The sequence below is a fragment of the Vidua macroura genome, chromosome Z, assembly GCF_024509145.1.
Source record: "Vidua macroura isolate BioBank_ID:100142 chromosome Z, ASM2450914v1, whole genome shotgun sequence".
NCBI lineage: Eukaryota > Metazoa > Chordata > Aves > Passeriformes > Viduidae > Vidua > Vidua macroura.
In genome coordinates, this window is record NC_071611.1 from 62,912,544 (window position 1) to 62,934,079 (window position 21,536).

Consider the following 21,536-nt stretch of genomic DNA (forward strand, 5'->3'; position numbering starts at 1 on the left):
ACTGCATAATGGACATGACAGCAATTTCACCATGTCTCTGTGATTGTGAATCAATGCAGCTGCAGACCTCTGAACTCCTACTGGTTTCTATATTGTGCACACTAATGTACCTAATGTGCATGCTAATATACTTCCCTCTGACATGCTGAGCTCTCAGAGAGGGTGTGAGAGACTTTTCCAGAGCCATTTCCTTATTTGTGTGCCTATACCTGGCCTGGGGGGGCGCATCTGTCTTGTTGGATTGGTTTTGAGGCCTTCCATTCACCCTGCACCCTTTTCTTGCCAACTCAGACCACCAGTTTCATGACAGGACAAGGGGCAGTAGCTTCAAACTGACAGAAGGCAGATTTAGATTAGATCTTAGGAAAAAGTTCTTCATTGTGAGGGTAGGGAGGAAATGGAACAGGTTGCCCAGAGAAGCTCTGGGTGCCCTATCCCTGGCAGAGTCCAAGGCCAGGTTGGACAGGGCTTTGAGCAACCTGGTCTGGTGAAAGGTGTTGCTCCAAATCAAACTATTCTGTGATTCCTCACTTGAGGAATCACTTTTATGGGTCACCATCACCTCCCTCCTCAATTTATTTTTAGTTTAATGCTTTCCTCATTAGGTTGGACAGCTTCTGAGAAAGAAGATTTTGCCCCATATGGTGAAGTGAATCTCTTCCTAGTAGTCTTCAATCCTCAAAAAGTATCCCCCCGCTGTAAAAACCAAATCCCCACAGTCAATAAGAGCTGTGCAACTGGTTGTACAGATCTGTACAGTCCTCCACGGGCAGGATGGAGGAGAAAATGACCTGCATTCCCTGTCTGCAACCTATTTGGTCATGACAGAACAAGAACTTACACTGTCACCAGAGGAGATCCAGTGTGCCTGTAACAGCAGTTAAGCATTATAGATCAACAGCTGAGAGACTGTCATAGTTTGTCCTAATTGTGGTACCCAGGCTTATGTGCACGTGGTAAAAATAATGATTCATACCTATGCAAACTGTGTTTAATCTCCATATGACACACTCCAACCATATAATCAACTGTTTCAACCCAGGGAAAGGGACAAGAGCAGCTGAATAGTGGGAACATTTTAAATCACTTTGAGAGATTATCTGACCATTCCTTAAGTTAGGCAGCTCCAGCAGGCAGTCAGAATACACAGAACATAGCCTGAAGTAGAAATGCACAAGTAACAAAAAAACCCCAAAACCAAAACCAACAAATTTGTTCCCCCATTAACTCCATGCAGTTATAAATGACTGTGACTTTTGCATAGAAATAGAAGAAGATCCCAGAGACCAGACAGGAGTGCTGCTGTTTTCTCCAGGTTACAAAGGTGAGGGGCTTTTTTTGGTGCATTTGAAATCATCAAATATTAAGTAGCTTCTTAAAGATACTGAAAATAATCTTTTAAACTCACCATACTTTCTGTTAGTTTGCAGTCTGTCACCATGTCATGCTCTATTATGTGTAGGGGAAGCATTTCCATGCTTCTCCCCACCACACAAATCCAGCACAGGTGACAAGGAGCAGCAGGGAGTGACAGAAACACAACAGTTAATACCTACCCCACAGAATATGTGAAAAAATTAATGGAAAAAAGGCAGGATAAGAAAAAAAAATCTCAGCCTAATAAGATTCACTCCATTCTAAACTTGTGTGTTTAGGTGATCATGGTTTAATATCATAACAGCTGTGCTAAAAATAAATTATTTTGTGAGGTCAGATACTCAGGAGTACAATTACAAGGAAGTGTAAGTATCTTTGGAGAAAGCAGCAGGTGTACTTCAGGCAAAAATGTTACTGCAAAATTCAGAAGAAGACCTTAAGAATGCCATCTTAGTAATTTTTTTCTCACTTAATACTGGCAGCTTTTTACACCTGCCACATGACTCAATGACAGAAATTCATTTGTTTTAGTTCCACTCAGAACTATCCATTAAGTCTATATCTATCTACAGTCACTTACACCAATGTTTAATACAAGAGAGCATATCATGTTTAATTCATGAGAGCTTATCTTTCAGAAATACAACTAATCTTGATGAAAATGTACAAAAGATAGGGAATCCAATGCTTCTTTTGGAAATTTGCATCAGTGTTAGACTAAAACCACAATGATCACCAATCCCACAAGGAGTCCAACTGAATCCATGGAGATATAGTACGTTGCTTCACCTCTGTTAGGCATTCCAATAGACTTATCTCCTACTAGGAAATACACTTGGGCCTCCTCCTTGCCCCAACCATATTGCACCTTGAATTCAAGAAAGGACTCACATATATAACTCATTAGGAGTCAGAATAAATGGCAAAATAACCGTACTTGCATTCAAACAAGAAGCACATATTCATGTTATAATAGTGGCACCCAGATGCTTGCTTGGCAGGTGAATTTTTCCAAGAGGAAATAAGTTTCAAACTACTTCAAAAAAAACCTGAGGAGCAAATGGTATCTTATCTAGAGAGACAGTCAAACAAGGATGAGTTAAGGCTGGTCTGTCTGCCATATCCAGTCAGAAACTCAGTGATCACTAATCATTGACCACCAGAAGTATGGTCCCTAGCACCTAGACTGATGAGACAATTGACAATTATTTTCTCAAAGAGATATCACAATGGAAATCAACTCCTCTAAGCTGCTTTGCATGGTCCCAAATTTACGTACGTTCCATAGACATTAAACAAGTAAAAACCATATACAATTTTTAACTATGCTTGTCTAATGTTAATCAGGTAACAAATACATTTATTTTTGTGTCTTATCATTAGCCTTAGGATTTCAAAGTAACTTCCAAAGTTAGATGATATATCTAAGATAAGTAGTGAACGATTTCACAGAGCCACACAAAGAATCTCAGAAGACTTGGGGAGAGAAGCCAGATTACGTGAATGCTGAAACATTCTCTAGCAAATAGAAAACACTGCTTCATTAATTTAGATAAAATTTACACTCTGCATAGGAAAATGTAGATATTTAAATTACTCCTATTCTAATGATACTGCGCTAATGACCTGAGATAAGGACTCATGATATTACTGAAGACTCAAGAGTTAATTAGAAAGGCTTACAATAAATCTGCAAATGACTTCACTCAAGGCAGATACTCAACATGATGATAACCAAACTTATAAATCATTATAAAAACAAGGTTTTGGCACAGATACCAAATATTTGGGATCAACATAGTTGCTTGATATAGGCTGTATTAACTTGGTATGAAGCATTCTCAGCTAGAGGAAAGTTTTAGAAGCAGCATTTGATATTCTTAACTGAGTCCATCAGCAGCTTCATTAGTTAGTTAGAAAAGTTACATGACCAGATAATCTTCCCAGGCAGGTGGTATTTCAGAGAGAAATTAAACGTATTTGTATGCTCACAAATGGAATTTCTCCTTCTACCAGGGATTTCAGGTAAAATCTATAGGCTGAGAAGCTTTAAGCATTTCATCCATCAGGAGATAATGGGCTGTGTTTTAAGTATTGTATCTTGTAAATCTTGATCTTAGGCTTTTTCCATAAATGTAATCACATTTGGGATTAGGGAACACCTTTATCATTCCCACCCTTATTTTAAGATGATCCTTGGAAACATAACAGTCTTAGAGAGGTAGACAGGTAACAGCAGTGTTGAGATGAGAGCTGTAGGGGTTCTAATAACTGCAGTTGCTATACACTCCAGCTGGAAAGGATTTCCAAACCCCTGCCCAAAGCAGGGTCAGCCATGAGGTAAGATCAGGTTCCTCAGAGCTTTACTCAGTCAAGTCCTGGAAACTTCCTATAGCAGCTGCAGTTTCCTAAGCAACCTCTTCTACTGCTTAACAATTCTCATGGCAAAAAAGGTTTTTTGCTCTAAACCTCTTTTGTTTCAAATGAAGTTTGTTGCCTCTTCCACCACAGATCACTTGAGCAGTCTAGCTCCATCTTCTTGTTAACCTCCTTATAGAGTGCTCCAGTTACTAAAAGCCTTTTATTCACCAGGATCTTTCAAGTCCACTTCCTTCAGCTTCTCTTCAAGGGCTGGTTGATGAGGGCTTAAGCCCCTGATCATGTTGGTAGCCCTTCACTTAACTTGCAAGTCGATGAATGACTTTCTTGAACTGGCATGCCTCAAACTGGACACTATTCTAGATGCATTCTGGCAAGTGCTGAGGAGTGGAGATAACCACTTACCTCAATCCACTACCTGTGTTTCTGATTACCTCGCTGCCTTCTAAGACCCCCTAGGCCCAGTTCAGACAGCTGCTTTCAATCAATTTCCACTCTGTATCACTGCAACAAGTTATTTCTCCCCCAAAACAGGATTTTTCCTTCTGAATTTCATGGGGCTCCTATCAGTTCATTTATCAAACCCACTTAGATCCCTTTGGGTGGCAGATCCAGATTGTCAAATGGTCCCACACATCTTATGTAACCCAAAAACTTGATGGGGGTGCACTATCATCTCCTGTACATTACTGGAAAATATGTTAAACAGGACCTTGTACTGTGGTAGTCCACTTGTTACTGACCTCCATTAACCACTGCCCTCAGAGACCAATTATCTAATCTGTTTTAGCTTTTTCTCCTGCCCATTAAGTTATCCATTCAGGTCATAAAATAGTAGACAACATGCTGCTTTTGGGATACAAAAACTAGCACAAATATCATATTCATAAGGCTCAGCAGTACAGCATACAAAATCCTTTAACTTCATGGATGCTACAAAATTTGTACAGCATAGAATACAACTTCAACTTTTAATATGTACTTCTGAAAATCTAAACCATTTTAATATTATTAATAAATGCCAGTTATTAGTAAAAGTTTCCTATATTATATCCCAACTACATGTTAATTAAACGATGGCATTAAATGAGGAGAAAAAAATAAGAAAAGGCTAATATTAAGCTCAATGAATATTAATGATGAATTGTGAAATACAGTAAAATGTGATACATTCTGAAACTGTTAACAAACAGTAACCTTTAAATTCAACATGTTAATAAAAAATGTGGCCTAAGGACTTAGCCATATAAAATAATTTCAAAGAATTTGCCTTTTTATCAACAATAAGCTTCTCTGCTCCCACAGAAAACAGATTCTATAGATATTGCATGTTCTATTGTATTTTTACATGACATTTCAACAAAATTAGATGCACTTATTGGACAACCAGAATAAAATTAAATTGCAGGTGGGAAAATTGTCCATCAAACATTGTGATGGGAGACATTTTGAAAAAGATATAATATTTAAACACAGTTTAAAAATTTTCCCTAGTTAAAAAAAGAACATGTATGGCCTTGAAGTAGAGAAGACTTACTGTATCATGTTGCCTGTTTTCTTTTCCTGATATGATCAAGAAGTAGTTCCATGCCAGCAGTAGCAACAAAGCCAGTGGTATCATGTACAGCTCAAAGTTCCAGACCACAAAAAGAAAAAGCTAGAAGACAGAGCAGGAAAAAACACACAAGCATTAAACTCTTGTGCAGAGTTAAGACCAATTAATGAAAACAATTCTAAAGAAATCCACCTCTCCTTGTGGAGCATTGTTCAACTACTTTGCTGACTCAAACTTACCTCCACAATCCTTCTTACCTTAATTCTTGGAAAAGAAGAATTGATGTACTGTCATCAAGAGGAATATTAATTGTTCTCTCATAAAATAATACTTTTGTGAATAATGCAAAAGAGAATAAAAATAAGATTGCATTTTAAGAAAGGTTAGTTGATTTCATGAATCATCGAATGGCTTGGGTTGGAAGGGACATTAAATGCCACCTATATCCAACCCCCTCAACACAAGCAGGGACCTTTTCACTAGATCAGACTGCTCAGAGCCTCATCCAACCTGGCCTTGAACACTTCCAGGGATGGGGCATTCACAACTTCTCTGGACACCAGTGCCACCTCCCTCAACAATAAGTAATTTCTTCTTCTAATTTATTCTTCTTTAAAATCTAATTTAAACCTCTCCTCTTTCAGTTTAAAGCCATTACCCCTTGTTGTATCACTACTACCCTTGTCAAAAGTCCCTGTCCATTCTTCTTGTAGGTCATAGGGATGTGATAAATTTAAAGAAGACCTCAACATGTTATTGAATCTGGATTTAGCTTTGAAACAACCCTGTAGCAGTGTAAAGGTGGCACCAAGAGTTGATTAAAGACTAATCTGCTATTTAGAAAAAAAGAACACGGTCATTCTGTAGTAATATCATACAAACAAGCAGAAGTAGCAATCAGAAGTCTTTTGCATGGAAAACTAGCAAGTAATCACAGTAAAAGCTAAAATCATATGATTATTTTAATGAAAGTATAGCAAAATAGAACTGACCACAGATTCATCAAAAATTGGTTTAAAAAGAATTCTGAGAAGCCACCTAAGTCCACCACATTTAAAACTTTGATTTATTGCAGTGACAGCTCAAGTGCTCTGTGACCAGGGGCTGCCAGAAGCCTGGTTGGATTACATCTCCTAGAGATGTGTGCCTAAATAACTGGGGCTGGTCTTCAGCATGGGATCAACTTGGTGATCCCATTGCCAGAGAAACCCATGCCCACTGCCAGCTCCATACATCACTGTCTAGACATTGTTCCCTACCAATGCTGCTACAAAATTGATGGTTTACAGGAAAGAACTAAAAATAATTGCACTAAGGGCCAAACTAAAACCATTTTTACCTTCAATTTTCCCTATCATTGAACCCCCCTTTTATTTAAGCCAGCTGTAGCCACAACTGGAGTTTGGTTTTTTTCAGCAAACAACAAAACAATGAAACACAAAAACAACAACAAAAAAAGTGAAAGCAAATCACACTACATACTACAGCTGGATAAACATCCAGAAATCTTGATAAGCCTTTTCCTCCTAATAGTAAAGCTTTTGAATATTTTTACTTTTAATACCTTCTAAAAGGATTGAAGGTGTTGTGCGACAGATCTTGCAAACCTAAAGCAATGCCAATACCTAGGTAAACCAAACCAGAGCTCATTTTCCCAAATTAGCCATCAAGATGTATATAAAGATCAGTAAGAATAAAATGCAGATTTTAATAGTCTTCCACTAGTTTTTTGTTTGGAGTTAGAACAAAAAGCTCTTATCAAATACAAGCACCCACACAGAAAGCAAAAAAAGAAGTCTACATCTTGGGTAATCTTTCTCAAGATCAGGTAACTTACCTCACCCCCATACTTTCTACCTCTCTTTACTATGCATATGCAAGCCTATGAAACTGCAAGACAAACATGATAATTACCGAAAGAACTGAAAAAGCAGTGTGTGTGAGACAAAAACAAGGATATTGGCACTTACAGAAGTTTTTCATTTGAAAGAGAAATGTTTTTTTAAGGTCATTTAGTTTAAAAGGAAATCTGTTAGACATGGTAATGCATAAGAAGCTGTGTTGGTTTCAGCTAAGGTAGAGTTAATTTCTGCCTAGTAGCTGTTTTGGATCCAGAAGGAGAATGGTGCTGATAAAACATTGATGTTTTGTTTTTTTGCTAAGTTGTGTTTATCCAAAATCAAGGATCTTTTTTTCAAATTGCCTCATGCTCTGCCAGTGGAAGGCATTCAAAATAAATTGGGAGGGAGCATAGCTGGCACAGATGACTCTAATGGACCAAAGGGATATTTTCACACCACAGAGCATCATGTCCAGGATATAAACCAGGTGGACTTGTCTAGAAGGGTGAGTGATGATATTTCAGGAAGAGGGGTCTGGCAAGGGTCAGTAGGTGGTGAGAAACTGCATTGAATTTTTTTGTTTGTTTTTTTTTTTTTTCCTCTTACTATTATTATTTTTATTTACCTTTATTATGGCATTTTACTTTACTTTCAATTATTAAACTGTTCTTATGTCAACATAGAAACGTTAGTTAAATTCTCCTCCTCATTCCACTAGGATATGGGGGAAGAGGAAGGGTTTGAGCAAGTGGCTGTGAGGCGTTTCATCTCCAGCTAGGCTTAAAACCACAGTAGAAGCAAACAATATCTCATCACATTCAAGAACTTTTCTGTGACCTTGCTGTCTATAAGAGAGTGGTAAATTAGATGTAACCGACATACAACAAATTTTGTGCCTCAGAAGAAAAAGAAAATATCCTTACATGCTTTAACCCCAGAAATACCCTAAGTCAATGGATGCACACTGAAGGATGCTCTGGAAGCCAGCAAAAAGCATGAAGTATCAGAAAAGTAAATATTAGAGATTACCTGTTGAGAAAAGGCAACACATACAGTCTTTCTTAGGGCCCCAGCTGAACTTTGCTTAAAAAGTGGTTAAGAAATGAAGTACTATTTAAACACTCCCTGGCCCCAGAGGAAAAAAGCCAACAATCTACACACAGTCTCAGGAGACATGGACCTGACTGGAGTCTGAGGGACATGGTCATCATGTACTCTGTACTCCAGAATATTGATGAAATCCAATTCAAACACCTCCCACTTGATGTTTCTAAAGGCCAAATGACCTTCAAGGACATTAATTCCTTACAAAACAGCCATTAAAACATATTAAGAGATTACCTTTTTTACAAATTGTATGGACATGCCATTCAAAAGTGTGGATATTACATCTGTCATCTCCTGAAGATGATTTTGCTGACCTGTCACCTTAATTTCCATTTAGTCTGGCTTAATTTTAACCAGTTCCTCCTTTCAGGCAACTGTCTCAGCCAGGCACTACACAAACATTGTAACACAAATGAAAAGTGTGCTGCGTGAGTCAAGCACAGTTATGGCCCTCTGACCTAAATGGCCTCATTATTCTTTCCAGACAAGAAATGCACTCATGAAATGTGTATGAGAGAAAACAAGCAGATTTCCAGTATCACACAAAACTTTTAAGTAAACATAAGCAAATCTAAAATCTGGTGCAGAACAGCAAGAAAACTCCAGGACTCAGTTCTTTTAGATAAACCAACATTCCATTAAGCAAGAATAGGCCAAAAAGTCCAAAACCCAAACTAAACCAGAAAAGCTAACAAATGAGTATAAAAGAACAATTCTGGAAGTTGCCCATGTCTGTTAAACATCGAGTAGGCTGTGTCTGATATCTTCCAAGAAAATAATGGCAGTCAGTGTAAAAAAGGATGCTCATCACTACTGAAACAAACTAACAATTTTAAGACATGAGTGTGAGTCTCAAAGGTTACAGTTTAATACAACTGCCATTTCCTATACAGAAGGGAGGGCTTTTTTCATCTCTCCCCTGAGATCAAAGTTTTCAGAGTCACAGGCATGAACTGGTCATTTTCAATTTGTACTCTTAGTGAGAGACACATGCATTAAATGATCATTCAGAGAGACACATAACACTATCCCTAGTGTACAACACTTCAAAAATTAATTAAAGTTAGGATATTGAATATCCTATTCTTTTGCAAACTACAGTATATTTTAAAAAGAAACCTCATCCAAAATTACTAACACTTCCTACTGTTCAGAAAAAAAGCCTGTCCATTCAGACTAGCAGCTGTGGATCATTAGCTTTCCAGTGATGAGATGTGTTTGATGAGTATTTTTCTAATTAAGAGACGAGATTCTCTATTTGACTGTCTTCTCACAGAAGCGAAGAGAAAGATTTCTGCCTATGTGGAAAGGCTTTATTCTACAGAACATTTATTTCAGATTTCTTTTTATCTACCTCCACCCAACTTCTTTTTATTTTTATCAAAATCCTGTTTGCACCCACTTCACCCAATTTCTCTACTCTTCTTCTTTTTTCCTTTTGCTTCTGTTTTGACTACTAGCAGGGAAGAGCATGTAAGAAAAAAAGGATCATCCCCACAGGGGACACTGACCTCATCCTCAGGTACAGAAGAGCCCAGAAGACATGATGAAGGAGGGCTGCAAGAACTGCTGTTTGAAAGCTTTATGACAAAACTAGAAAATGTTAATTCCACAGAAATGCCTGAGTTCAGTGGACAAGATATTGGCACTGGTAGCACCCAGAGCCATGAGCTGTAATGTGTTGGGAGTAAAGCAAAACACAGTCATCCCCACTACTGTTATCACACAGGGCACAACATTCATGCTGCAGTCTCCTTCTCAAACTGTGGCTTTCCCTGATCATTTTCAAGGAACATCTTTACAGCCTCATTTACATATTATGTATATCCTTGCCTTATATTTATAACCAATCTCTTGATTACCCTGGAAACACAAAAGTTAGCTGCACAGCATTTTGGCTCAATTACAAACATACAATGTCTACAGTTCCAAATTCTGCACTCCAATTACAGGATCTTCCATTTACTATTTAAGCTTAAAATGACAATTTTATTACCTGAAGCTTCATCCCTTGATGTATTCTCAGAGGACTAGAAAGAATGAGACAGAACCCATATAAATGCTTGATACAGACTGTGTACCAAGGACTGCAGGTTTAAGGCTCCTGCATGGTGTTTTATACTATGAAACACTGGCAACTACTTTGTATTGTACTTTGGAGAAATACTAGCTTCTTCCATTATGAAAGTAGTCTGTTAGATCTAGCGATCACAGCTCCTCTGATCTTGTACAATACTTTTATTAAAAATTAGAAAGGAAGCATTTCTTTTAGCGGCAACAGAGCTCAAATACACTAGCATTAATGTAAACACTTATAGGAATCCACTCCAAATGCAGTGCCTTCTTTCAGAAGAGTCTGGAAGAAATATGCCTTTTAAACCTACTCGAAAGCATACTCCAGCAGTTTTTCTTATCAGTTAGTTGGAATTTTAGTTCCAATTATCTGAGTGGTAGGAGGAAGTGCAGTATGAAAGATTTGCATCTGAAACACATTTCCTGTTACTCTGTTTTTCTGTACACATAAAAAAATTAACCTGAAAATAGTAAAAGCATGCAACATGTAAAAAAATACAGAAAAAACCCAATAAAATTCCCAGTTGCTTTATTTTGACAGATTTTCACTTCAACCTTGGATTAGTGGTGGTTCTCTTTTTTAAATGCCTGAGGTCTTGGGAGTCTGAGAAATGCAGAATAATTAGTATTTTTGATTCTGTAAGAACTTTTCCTTTATCTCAGAAACAAACATGGAATTGTTTGAATTGTCTCTCTCTTTGCTGGAATTAGGAGAACTGAGTTCTTTGTATTTTAGATTTTTATTAGCATTCTTTCTATTTATTTAATGTAGGAAGAGGAAAAAAAGAGATACATTCATGACAAATAAAACAAGAATTAACAGAAAGAATGTAGTATTAATTAATGCCAGTCCAAATGAGGCTTTTGATGTATTGAAAGACATATATTAGCACTTGATAGAGCACTTAGGTCCCATATCTAGAAGAACATACCAGACAAAAAATTAATTAAATAATGGCATTAGATGAGGAGAAGAAAATAAGAAAAGGCTAATGTTAAGCTCAGTGAATATTAATGATAAATTTTGAAAGACATTAATTAAAATGTGATACATTCTGAAACTGTTAACTGTGGCAAGCACATTTCTCTCTCTCAGGATTTTCAATAGAGGAGCAGAAAAAGAAATTGCTTTCTTTCACTCTGTGCACCTCTATGAAAAATTCTGAGAGAGAGAAATGTATTTGCCACATATCACCCTTTTCTGTATTAAAAAAAAAAAAACAAAAAAAACCAAAAAAAAAACAAAAAAAAAAACCAACCCAAAAAACACCCTGCATTTGCAATTCTTCTGCAGAGTCCTTGCAAAAGAGAGAGCATACACATCTCAAGAGGTTCCCTTATCAATTTCCTAGTTATCAATCAGAAGCCAAATCAGATGCCGGTGTGGAATGTTCAAAGAGATCCTTTTCCTTTACCTGCCAAACACTTACTTCTATCAAATCTCTAAAACAAAGTTTACAATATAAAAACCCAAACAACAAAGCAAACAATGCTCAAGTTTCAAAGTCCAAACAGCTGAGTCTCAGGAGAAGGTGTCCATTGACTAGAGATGTTGATCTTGACATCCTTAAAAGTCCTTCTCAGTCCTGAAAAAGAGAACTGAAGAAAGTCCAACAAAGATTTAAAAACCATAGAAAACCACCAAATGTGACATCATATATTTATCGAACGCCAGAACACTGAATGTCATCCCAGAGTCTACAACAGCTGATAAAACTCAAATGAGTAGAGCTGGAAATCATCTCCGGATCATGATTTTCCAAACTCCCCTGATTTTGATGCAAAGACACCTGGGCTGATCGTCAACCATGCAAACATACCTTTCCCGTGCAAAAAAACATCACCAAATCCAAAAGAACTGAGAAAATCTCTGGAATGCTATGTCCAAAGCTCCTAAATAACCACTTTTTTGTTTTTTGTCTTTTCAACCATCTCTAATTAATCTTAAAAGTAATTTTAATGATTGTTTTTTCTTTTTAACTATCTCTATATAATTAATCTTAAAGCTAATTGTAAAGGTTTTTTTTTTTTTTTCTCTTTCTTCTTGGAATCAGAATGCCCAGCAGCAGCAGGTTTTAGGACCCTGCGGTGCTGGGCGGGACGGTGGACGTGGTCCGGGTGGGCAGAACACTGATCCCAAACCCGGCAGTGGGGGGCAGGGGGGCCTTGGGCCGGGAGGCTGGACCAAGGAGCCCACACCCAATGGCAGGCGGGTGGGGGCCCAGGCCCTGGAGGCCGGGTCAAGGAACTCAAACCCGGCCAGCGCGGTGGGGGCCCAGGCCCTGGTGGGTGGCCCATGCCCAGCCGGCAGAGCGGGGTCATCATCTTCACAGCATCTCTTCAGGATTTCGTTCATCCCGCACCGTGCCCGGCCGTGGCTGCAGCCACAGCCCCTTGGGACGCGGTTGCTCCCGCCCTTCAAACGAGAACAGGACACCAGAGCTGCCTCAGGGCACAGCAGGGAAGGTGTTTTCCCCAGAGAAATGTTAATTCTCAGGATCCGCGGTACAGCTGGGCCGGCACGCAGCTCTCTGACCCGTGGCGGCACCACCCCCACGCTCTCCGGGCACAAGACCAGCGGCAGCATTCGAGAACTCGTCCCCCCTACCCCCCAAACATGAGCGGGAGGGGCGAGGGGCCCCGTGCCCCAGTGAGAATCCCACCGAGCCAGAGAATCCCCCACCCAAGCGAGAGCTGGACTGAGAAAAATGCTGTTCCCCAGAAACGCACGAAACTTTCACTTTCGCGGCGGCAGCAGACAGCTGCCAGCCACAGCCAGCATCAGGGAACAGGCTGGGAGGGGACCCCGGGCCGATTGGAGGCGGCGGGGGCCGCTCCAGCGCGGAGCCAGGCTGCTGCTGCTCGCTGCTGTCGCTCTCTGTGCCGCCAAGCAACCCGGCGAAAGCCGCGGGAGGCGGCGAGGCAGCTGAAAACAGCGAAGTGGGCTCCGCAAGCGGCAAAGCGGGCTGAAGGTCTTCTCAACTGGCATCGGGAACAGGCTCCGGGCCAGCAGGAGGGGCCACCGGCGCGGCTGGGGCGGCAAGCGGGGCCAGAGGCGACTCTGTCGCTGCCGGAGTCGTAGCCGGCGACGCCGAAGCAGGGTCTGACGCGGGGAGCAGGGCTGGCGCGGGCAGGCGGAGCGGTGGGGGAGGCGGCGTCTCCGTCTCCGCCGGAGAGGTTTCAGGCTGGCTCTCAGCGGTGGGTGTTTCTTTCCACTCCGAATGGGGCAGAAGAGGAGGTGCGGCTGCGGGCAGACGGGTCTCCGCCTCTGCCAGGGCCGGGAGCGGCCGCGCACCCTCCGCGAGGACGAGGCGGGGCTCACACGCTGCAGGAGGAGGAGGTGGTGGAGAGGGCTCCTCTTGCGCAAAAGCAGAAGAGAACTTCTGAGGCACGGACAAAGTCTCTTCCCCCAGTCCTGCACAGGGGGGCACCAGCAGTGAAGACTGTCCTTGAACAAACTGGTCTCCCGTCCGGCCGCGATGGGGGGTCTAACGGGCTCCCGGTGGGCGCGGGGGGCACCCCCCAGCCCTGTGCAGACGTGCTCATCAGGGTCCATCTCTGGACTATCTGAAAAAGCTTTAAAAAAACTCTCATGTACCGAATTACTCGGAAATCTTGCCTGACGCGTTGCCTGATGACGAAATACAGGGACCTCCAAGCCTCTGGATCCAGGGAAAAAGCCAGACTCATGAAAAAAACATGACTGTTTGCAAATTCAAGAAACTCACAATAAATCATTGTTGGAGATAGAGACTCCATGGTTCTGAGCCAGATCTCTCCAGACAGCAGACATAAGACCGTGCACACAATAAAAACGAGTGCTCAAGTCTGCAGACATCTCTTCCCAAAGTTAAAAGTTCACCCCTGGTCAGGGCAGTACTATTATCAGAAAATCCGTACCTTTCAAAGAAAGGCAGAGGTGTCCGGTTACAGCAAACTGCTCGGGGCTGCACCTGGTCCTAGAGAGGATCCCAACGGTGTCTTATCTTCCCAATCCCTCGCAGGGACTCCAGACAAGCCTTTTCAAGAGGGTTCACCACCTTTCTCGTGTTAAATCACGGTTGTGCACCGATCAGATTGATCCAGGTCCTGGTTCCTCATCCAACGTCAGGGGGTCACCACTTATTGTAAAATGCAGGCAAACCCAGTGGGAAGAAATGATGATGTCCAACTCCAATTCAGAAGGCTGAATGATTTCTTTATATATATATAATTATGCTAAAATACATAAATATGCTATATAAAGGAAGATACTAAAACTACATACCTACTTTTCTAACTACCATATCTAACTAACAACTCGTGACCCTGTTTGCAAGAGTCCAGACCCAGGTGGAGCTGATTGGCCACCAGGCTCAAACAATCCTCACCAGAATCCAATCAAGCAATCACCCCAGGTAAACAATTCTCCAAACACATTCCACATAGGAAAAACAAGGAGCAGAAATAGAAATTGTTTTCTCTTTCTTTCTCTCTGTGCACCTCTATGAAAAATCCCGAGAGAGAGAAAAAAGTGCTTGCCACAGTTAACAAACTGAAGTAATTTTAATATTTATCTTCAATATGTAAAATAAAAAAATGCAACATAAGGACTTACTGGGTAGGACATTTTTGCTCACAGGTTTTCCCTGCTGTTATTCTGTACAACAAACTCAAGGTTCTATTTAATCTCACTCTTTTTATTTATGTGCAGTACGTTACTAAAGCAACAATTCTGACAACTGGATGTGACTCACTTGACCTGCATCAAATCACCCAGTTTGTTTTGTGAAACACATTTACAGCCAGAACAACCTTTATGCTGATACTGCTATCTAATCACACCATAATGTATGTTGCATCTCTACGAGACTGTCAGCACGAACAAAATGTTTTATTTAAAATCCTGAAAAATTTTATTTAATTATTTGCTTACAAATAATTATTTTCCTTACAACTTCTAATGTATTTCAAAATCATTCTCCAGAAGTACCACAATCTTTACTTTGAGAATATCAACAACTTCAAGAATGCAAATCTCAGAGCATGAATGAAGTGCCACTTTAAACAGCACATGTATTACAGATATAATATTTGTACTGCTGTAACCAGTTGCTATTGTATCTAGTAACAAAAGTTAGGTGGAGATAAAAATTATACTACCCACAAATATTTTTTCAATGTAGAATCTCTTGGATAATCTTTTCCCCCTTCATTTAAGAGTTTCTGAGCTGCATTATTACATCTGGGTAGTTAGTATCCAGGATAAAATTAAAGGACAAAATAGAGTTCACTAAGGTAATTCCCATACACACAGCCTCCTGCCATTTACAGGCCATTTAAAGATAGATCTTTCTGTCAGACTGCTAAAATGGTGATAAACTATGAGAAATTCCTATAAGCACTGACACCTGACATCAATGACCAACTAGGGTACATGAGATCAAAAGCATGCCTGAGAATGGGGCTATTACGGTCACTGAACCTCCATCCCATCGTAATACTACATTTTCTGAACAATACTCAACTGTTCACAGAACGGCCCATGTTTTGTCTAAGTGACATTACCTAAAAACTGCTCTACATATTATTTTCCAAGTAAAAAAGTGCTTTTGATGTCCCCAGGTTGATTTTCAGAGAATCACAGAATCGTTAAGTCTGGAAGGGACCACACTGGGTCATCTGGTCCAACCTCCCTACTCATGTAGGGTCATCCTAGAGCACATGGCGCAGAACTGTGTTGAAACAGATCCTGAGTATCTCCAGTGAGAGACAGAGAATCACTTCAGAAGAAAAATCTAAGGTGTTGACTTTGTGAGAAATGTAAAATCACAACATGCTAGATAACTAAGCTATTTATGCACAATGGATTGGTGATCTTAAGAGCTCTGTACAGTTTTAAATGGTGTTGTGCTGAAAAAGATTGCATGCAACCAGGGATCTATATATTCACATCTATCTTCCTTCATTTTTTAGGCATTTTATCACTTTACCTGGGCATCCATTTTCTGTCATCTGCATCTTGCAATTCAATTTGAAAAATGTAACTTCTTCAGACAATCCAGGAACAAAATGTTATCATTGCCCCTTTTCTTTTTTACTGCCTGATGAAAGGTGATGGGCTTTGAACCTGCCTTCTCTTCTCCCAAAAGCCTGAAGATTGTAAAATTAAATTGTCCATCAAAAGTTATTAAACTGGGTATAAAGAAAAAATATTTGGTACCTTCTTCAGCTTAATTACACTTCACTATACATCTACCTTCAGACAACATACATACTCCCCAAACATCTGTATGGAAGTTGTTAGAAATACTGTTTTCTGTACATCACATACTGCATCAGATTAACTTTTTCTTAAGCTGCTTCCTCCTTTATCTTCTATCCTCTTTTGCAGCTGAAGAAAGATCATTTAACATTTTAAGAAAACACTATAAAACGTTTAATAGGGTAGAAATAGTCACCATTACCCAAATAATGGAAAATACAAAACTTTCAGACTTATGTTTTCCAAAGCAAAGTAGAAAATATGTTTTTTAATGAAAAGTAAGTCACTTACTTTAAAAATTGTGAATATGAACAACATAAACCTCACAAATGCTTAAATTGTGCCCATATTCATTGGTATGTCAGAAAACCTAAATAAGCCCTCCTCACTATTCATTTATGAATAACCACCACCAAATAAAAGGACTATTAGGACCAAAGGATATTAGGAAGCACAACCTTCAATAAAGTCCTTTGTAGGACTTGTAGGAAAACTAACACTTTACCAACTGTCAGAGTGAAAGCAACTGCAATAAAGACTAAAACCACATGGCTAAAGGTGTTAAAGCAAACTGTGATTTCCAGCAATAAAATGCAAAAATACTGCATTTTGGTTTGGTAACTACCAGTATGTCTGGAACAGAGAGAAACACTGGCTTCCCTATGGAGAGACACTTCAATAAGCTGAAGTCTCATTTCACAGACTGGAACTGTAATGTCCTTATTATATTGAAGAGACTCTGTCCAAGTAGGTCTAATTATTAAATTATTTCAACTTTTCAAGACCATCATTCAGCCTCAGTGAGCTCTCCAGGCTGATTTTCATACTCATGATTTATGACCTGTTTCATCATGTTGTTTTGTGATGTCTGGAGTATTGGTTGAGTATAACTGTAAAAGAGCAAATAAATAAAAAGCCTAGGATTTGTTCCTCTATCACTGACCAGCTCTTAAGTATATAACCTGCAATTTGTTCACACAGTGTAGGAAAATGTTTTTTTCTACCTTTTAATGTACTTATATGTAAATAAATTTTAATTAATAAATTCATTTCAGTAATTAATTTCAGCTAGCTTGCCATTCATTGTAACTTGATCTCCCAGTCTATATTGTTCTTTAAAAAAAATTCTCCTCCATTGATCTCAAGACTTTGCCTTCAAAACTTCAGTTCTCAGAATATGCAGATGTATGTGTAGCATCCATAGCTACGCGTGCCTGTTCCTATTCACAACTCTAATATTAATCCAGGGCTGACGTTACCAACTCCTTCTAGTCTATATACAGTCTTTTACTCTTTCCCTATGAACATCCTGTAGCTTTCCACCCTTAATGATTTGTTTGAAACAACTTTGATGCCAGAGATATTTACATGTTAGCATGTAGGCTATGTATTTTTCTTCAGTATTTACCAAGTCTTTAAATTTCCCTGTGCAGAGCACAATTGTAGGTTGCAGAAATGAGAACTTAGCAGAAAATAACTCTTTAGATCACAGAGTGAAGCAGCTCCAGGTGTTTGAACAACCCAAATCCTGTATTTATAAGTCTGTCCCTAGGCTGATGTCACTGCGACAGGCAAGTATTTTTTGTTCTCTAGTAGAATAGCTGCAATTATATTCTGCAATGCTTTCTTTAAACAAAATGCAAAGCAAAATCTCCAAGGTCATTTTTAGCTGGCAATTTTTTACAGTAGACTAGAACAGATTGCAAGAAAGCTAAAGTATATTCACATACTTCTATGTAAAATTTAACAAATTGCACTATAAAGAACACAGTGATTTCTGCCATGACCATAAACAGTGCAAACTCCAAATATTTCAGTGAGATAAAGAGAAGGCAGAAGTTAGAATCCAGTTCATGAATATGACATTTTTGTCTCTTTTTATTGTAAAACAGAGCATAAGGGAGTGGGAGGACGTCTGTTAACAGTCACTTCACAATTTGGTAGAATCAGTTATGAATTATTAAACACAAGTAATTTAGCATATTTACTAGTATATCACCATTCAGTCTTTGGTTGAGTTTACTTCTTCATGCCTTTGCTAAACTTCTCTGTTCTACAAAGCTCTACTCGGGTGCATTTGAGAAATTACATTAAACTCATACAGCCTTTCCTGCAAGAGCAATGTCCTGAACTGCTGGGAGTTGTACAAGAAACAGAGTCAGATACCTGGTTAACACATACACTTTTCACACCTTACAATGTCTGACACACTTTCAGTCTCCTAAAAAGTTTTTCTCAATGTGTACATAACTGACCTGTTAAATGAGGCCAAGCACAAAACTGGCATCTTGGAAAAACCAGAGGTGCTTCATGGGAAAAGAAAAGAAAAAAAAAAAAGAAAGAAAAAAAAAAAAAGAAAAAAAAAAAGGAGTATCAGTAGACTTGCCAACTAAAACTGAATTATTTGTGTTAAAAACTACAGAAAGCCCCCTTACATTTTCATATAAGGTGCTGTAAAAAGACAAGAGAGATGAAGGCTGAAAGAGAAGTTCACATTTTGAATAACATACTTTTAAGCAGCAGCAAGTTCTGTGGGCAGCAGTAAGTTGGATAGGGCATCACCTATCCAAAACACAGAACAACTATACCATGTAATTAGACACCCTGCAAACTTTTTTTTTTGTATTTTTAAATCTGATTTTAAGGTTACTCTTGTAAGATATATTGAGAAATAAAACTTTTAATCTATAACATGTAATGTAATTTTTCAAAATAAATAAATTCAACAACAAAAATATTTTCTTTCTTATGATCCTAGAAACTGTCTTGTGCTGCTTTCATTGAGTGATGTTTCTGCAGGTAGAAGTATATTTTTATGCTATTGAAAACACCTGTTGTTTTTCTATAATAAATCGAATTATATCTGTATTTTTACAAACTACATTAAATCATATTTGGTGCAGAGACCTGCATCCTGGCAACTTTCCTATTGTTTTTATAGTTTATCTTTCCAGTCAGCAAATGCTAAAACCCAAGCTGTATTCCTCTCTCCGTATTTGCAGGAAGTAGTGTTGTAGACTACAAATATGTGATGTTTCATAGACTCTACCTCACCTTTCAGTAGTTTTTGTTTCAGCAGAATTACATTTCATTTATTTACATGATTGCCACTCCAACATGTTTAGCTGTACTTTAACAGAGAAATGTTCCACAGCTCTAAAAAGCATTTATTGAGCCAGGACCATCATTAATAACATTTTCTAACCAGGGAAGAAGAGCAGTCATTTGATAGTTGCTGCTACCTACAGAATAGTGTATCATCATTAATAGCCAGTGCTATATTCTCAACTTTGTTTGTTTGGTTTTGTGTGGTTGGTTTTGGTTTGGTTTGGTTTGGGGTTTTTTTAAGGTTTTTTTTTGGGGTGGTTTTTTTTTGGTTTTTTTTTTGTTTTGGTTTGGTTTGGGTTTTTTTGTTTTTGTTTTTTTTTTGTTTGTTTGTTTGTTTGTTTTTTGTTTTTTGGGGGGTTTTTGTTTGTTTGTTTGTTTTGGGTTTTATTTTTTTTTGTACAAAATAACATAGCAATGAGATCACAATCAGTGTTAAAAATTGTACAGATTTTGTATGCATGTTTAAACTTTCTATGTATGGCAGGAAGCAGAGAGTTCTCCTTTAAAGGACCAAACTGAAAACAGGTATTTCATAAATTTAAATGAGCAGGGCCCAAGACCTGGAATTATACACATATGGCTTCTGTACTTTAACATTCTGTTCAAGTCTCAAGATCTTTCAGTCAAACCAAAACAGCCAAATATTCCATTAGAGAAAGTCTCACTATTAAGTTCTCTACAACTTAAAAGAGATTTTTTTTCAATTTTATACAAGATTTAATGCATTCATTAGTTATAAAAAGTCTTTGAAACACAACAAGAAACTGTCCTTAGGGCAAAGGAGTACAATTTCTTGCCCAAACCCTGAATCACTAAGACTTAGTTGATTAATACACATGTGAAAAACCTCTCTACTCCCTGTTGTGTTTCTAGCAAGCCCAAATAAAAATGACATTTAAAATTCAAGATGGAGGCTTGATCTTATGATAGTCACAGTAGATGAGGTATGTACAGCATAATTACTAACCTTCTATTTTTTTATTAAAGCTAGAGCAGACTTGAGGTTTTAGCAGACTGTCTTTTCAATGTCACTCTTCCTTTCCCAATTCCCCAGTACCTCCCTTCCACCTAAGCTTTGGCTGACACCAAGCAGAGGAAGGCAGGAGTAATTTCACCTGGGTTTTTAATAGATCTGTAAAGTCCTGTGGAACTGACCTGTCACACTGAAGCAGATTGATGATTTGTGAGTAGACCTGGACTCTTCAGAGCTGCAGCTCATGTCTGCCACTCGAGGTAACTCTCAAAATGGCACTGCTTGGCCAATGTCTTCACAACAGCATCTGGAGAGGGGGATAAATGTTTTGCTGATGCTCAAGAAAGCTTTTTGCAAGACTCAGGAATTCAGCTACCTGTTCTCTAGGCAAGTGTATTCCAGCAGGTATAGACTCCTCTACCCTTCTGCTCACTCTCACCAGACTTCTGATCAGCTCTGATGGATGTCCTTCCCTTAGTCCCTCAAAGATGACGGAGTCTAACCTTTCACCAAAACCACCATGTCAGCTAAACCACAGCACTGTCAGGTCCAGCCTCTTTAGAATACATCCAGGGATGGTGACTCCATCCCTTCACTAGGCAGCCTGTTCCAGTGCCTGACCATCCTTTCAGTAAAGAAATTCTTCCTAATGTCCAACTGAACCTCCCCTGACACAGCTTGAGGCTATTTGCTCTCATCCCAGTACTTAACAACCCTTTCAGTAAAGAAATCCTTTCTGATGTCCAAAATTAACCTTCCCTAACACAGCTTCAGGCCATTTGCCCTCATCCTGTCACTAACTGACTGTGAGAAGAGACCAACCCCATCTCACTACACCCTCCTTTCAGGCAGTTGTAGAGAGTGACAAGGTCTCCCCTG

At 39.1% G+C, this 21,536-nt stretch overlaps 1 protein-coding gene across 1 annotated transcript in view; it reads right to left on the reverse strand.

Annotated features, from left to right (window-relative positions):
- The window catches only part of MCTP1 (multiple C2 and transmembrane domain containing 1), a 219,220-nt gene that overhangs the window by 51,700 nt on the left and 145,984 nt on the right, over nt 1–21,536 (reverse strand). The window contains exon 16 of the mRNA XM_054002904.1: nt 5,294–5,413. Coding sequence (XP_053858879.1) covers nt 5,294–5,413 — 120 coding nt within the window. The remainder of the gene's footprint in view (nt 1–5,293; nt 5,414–21,536) is intronic.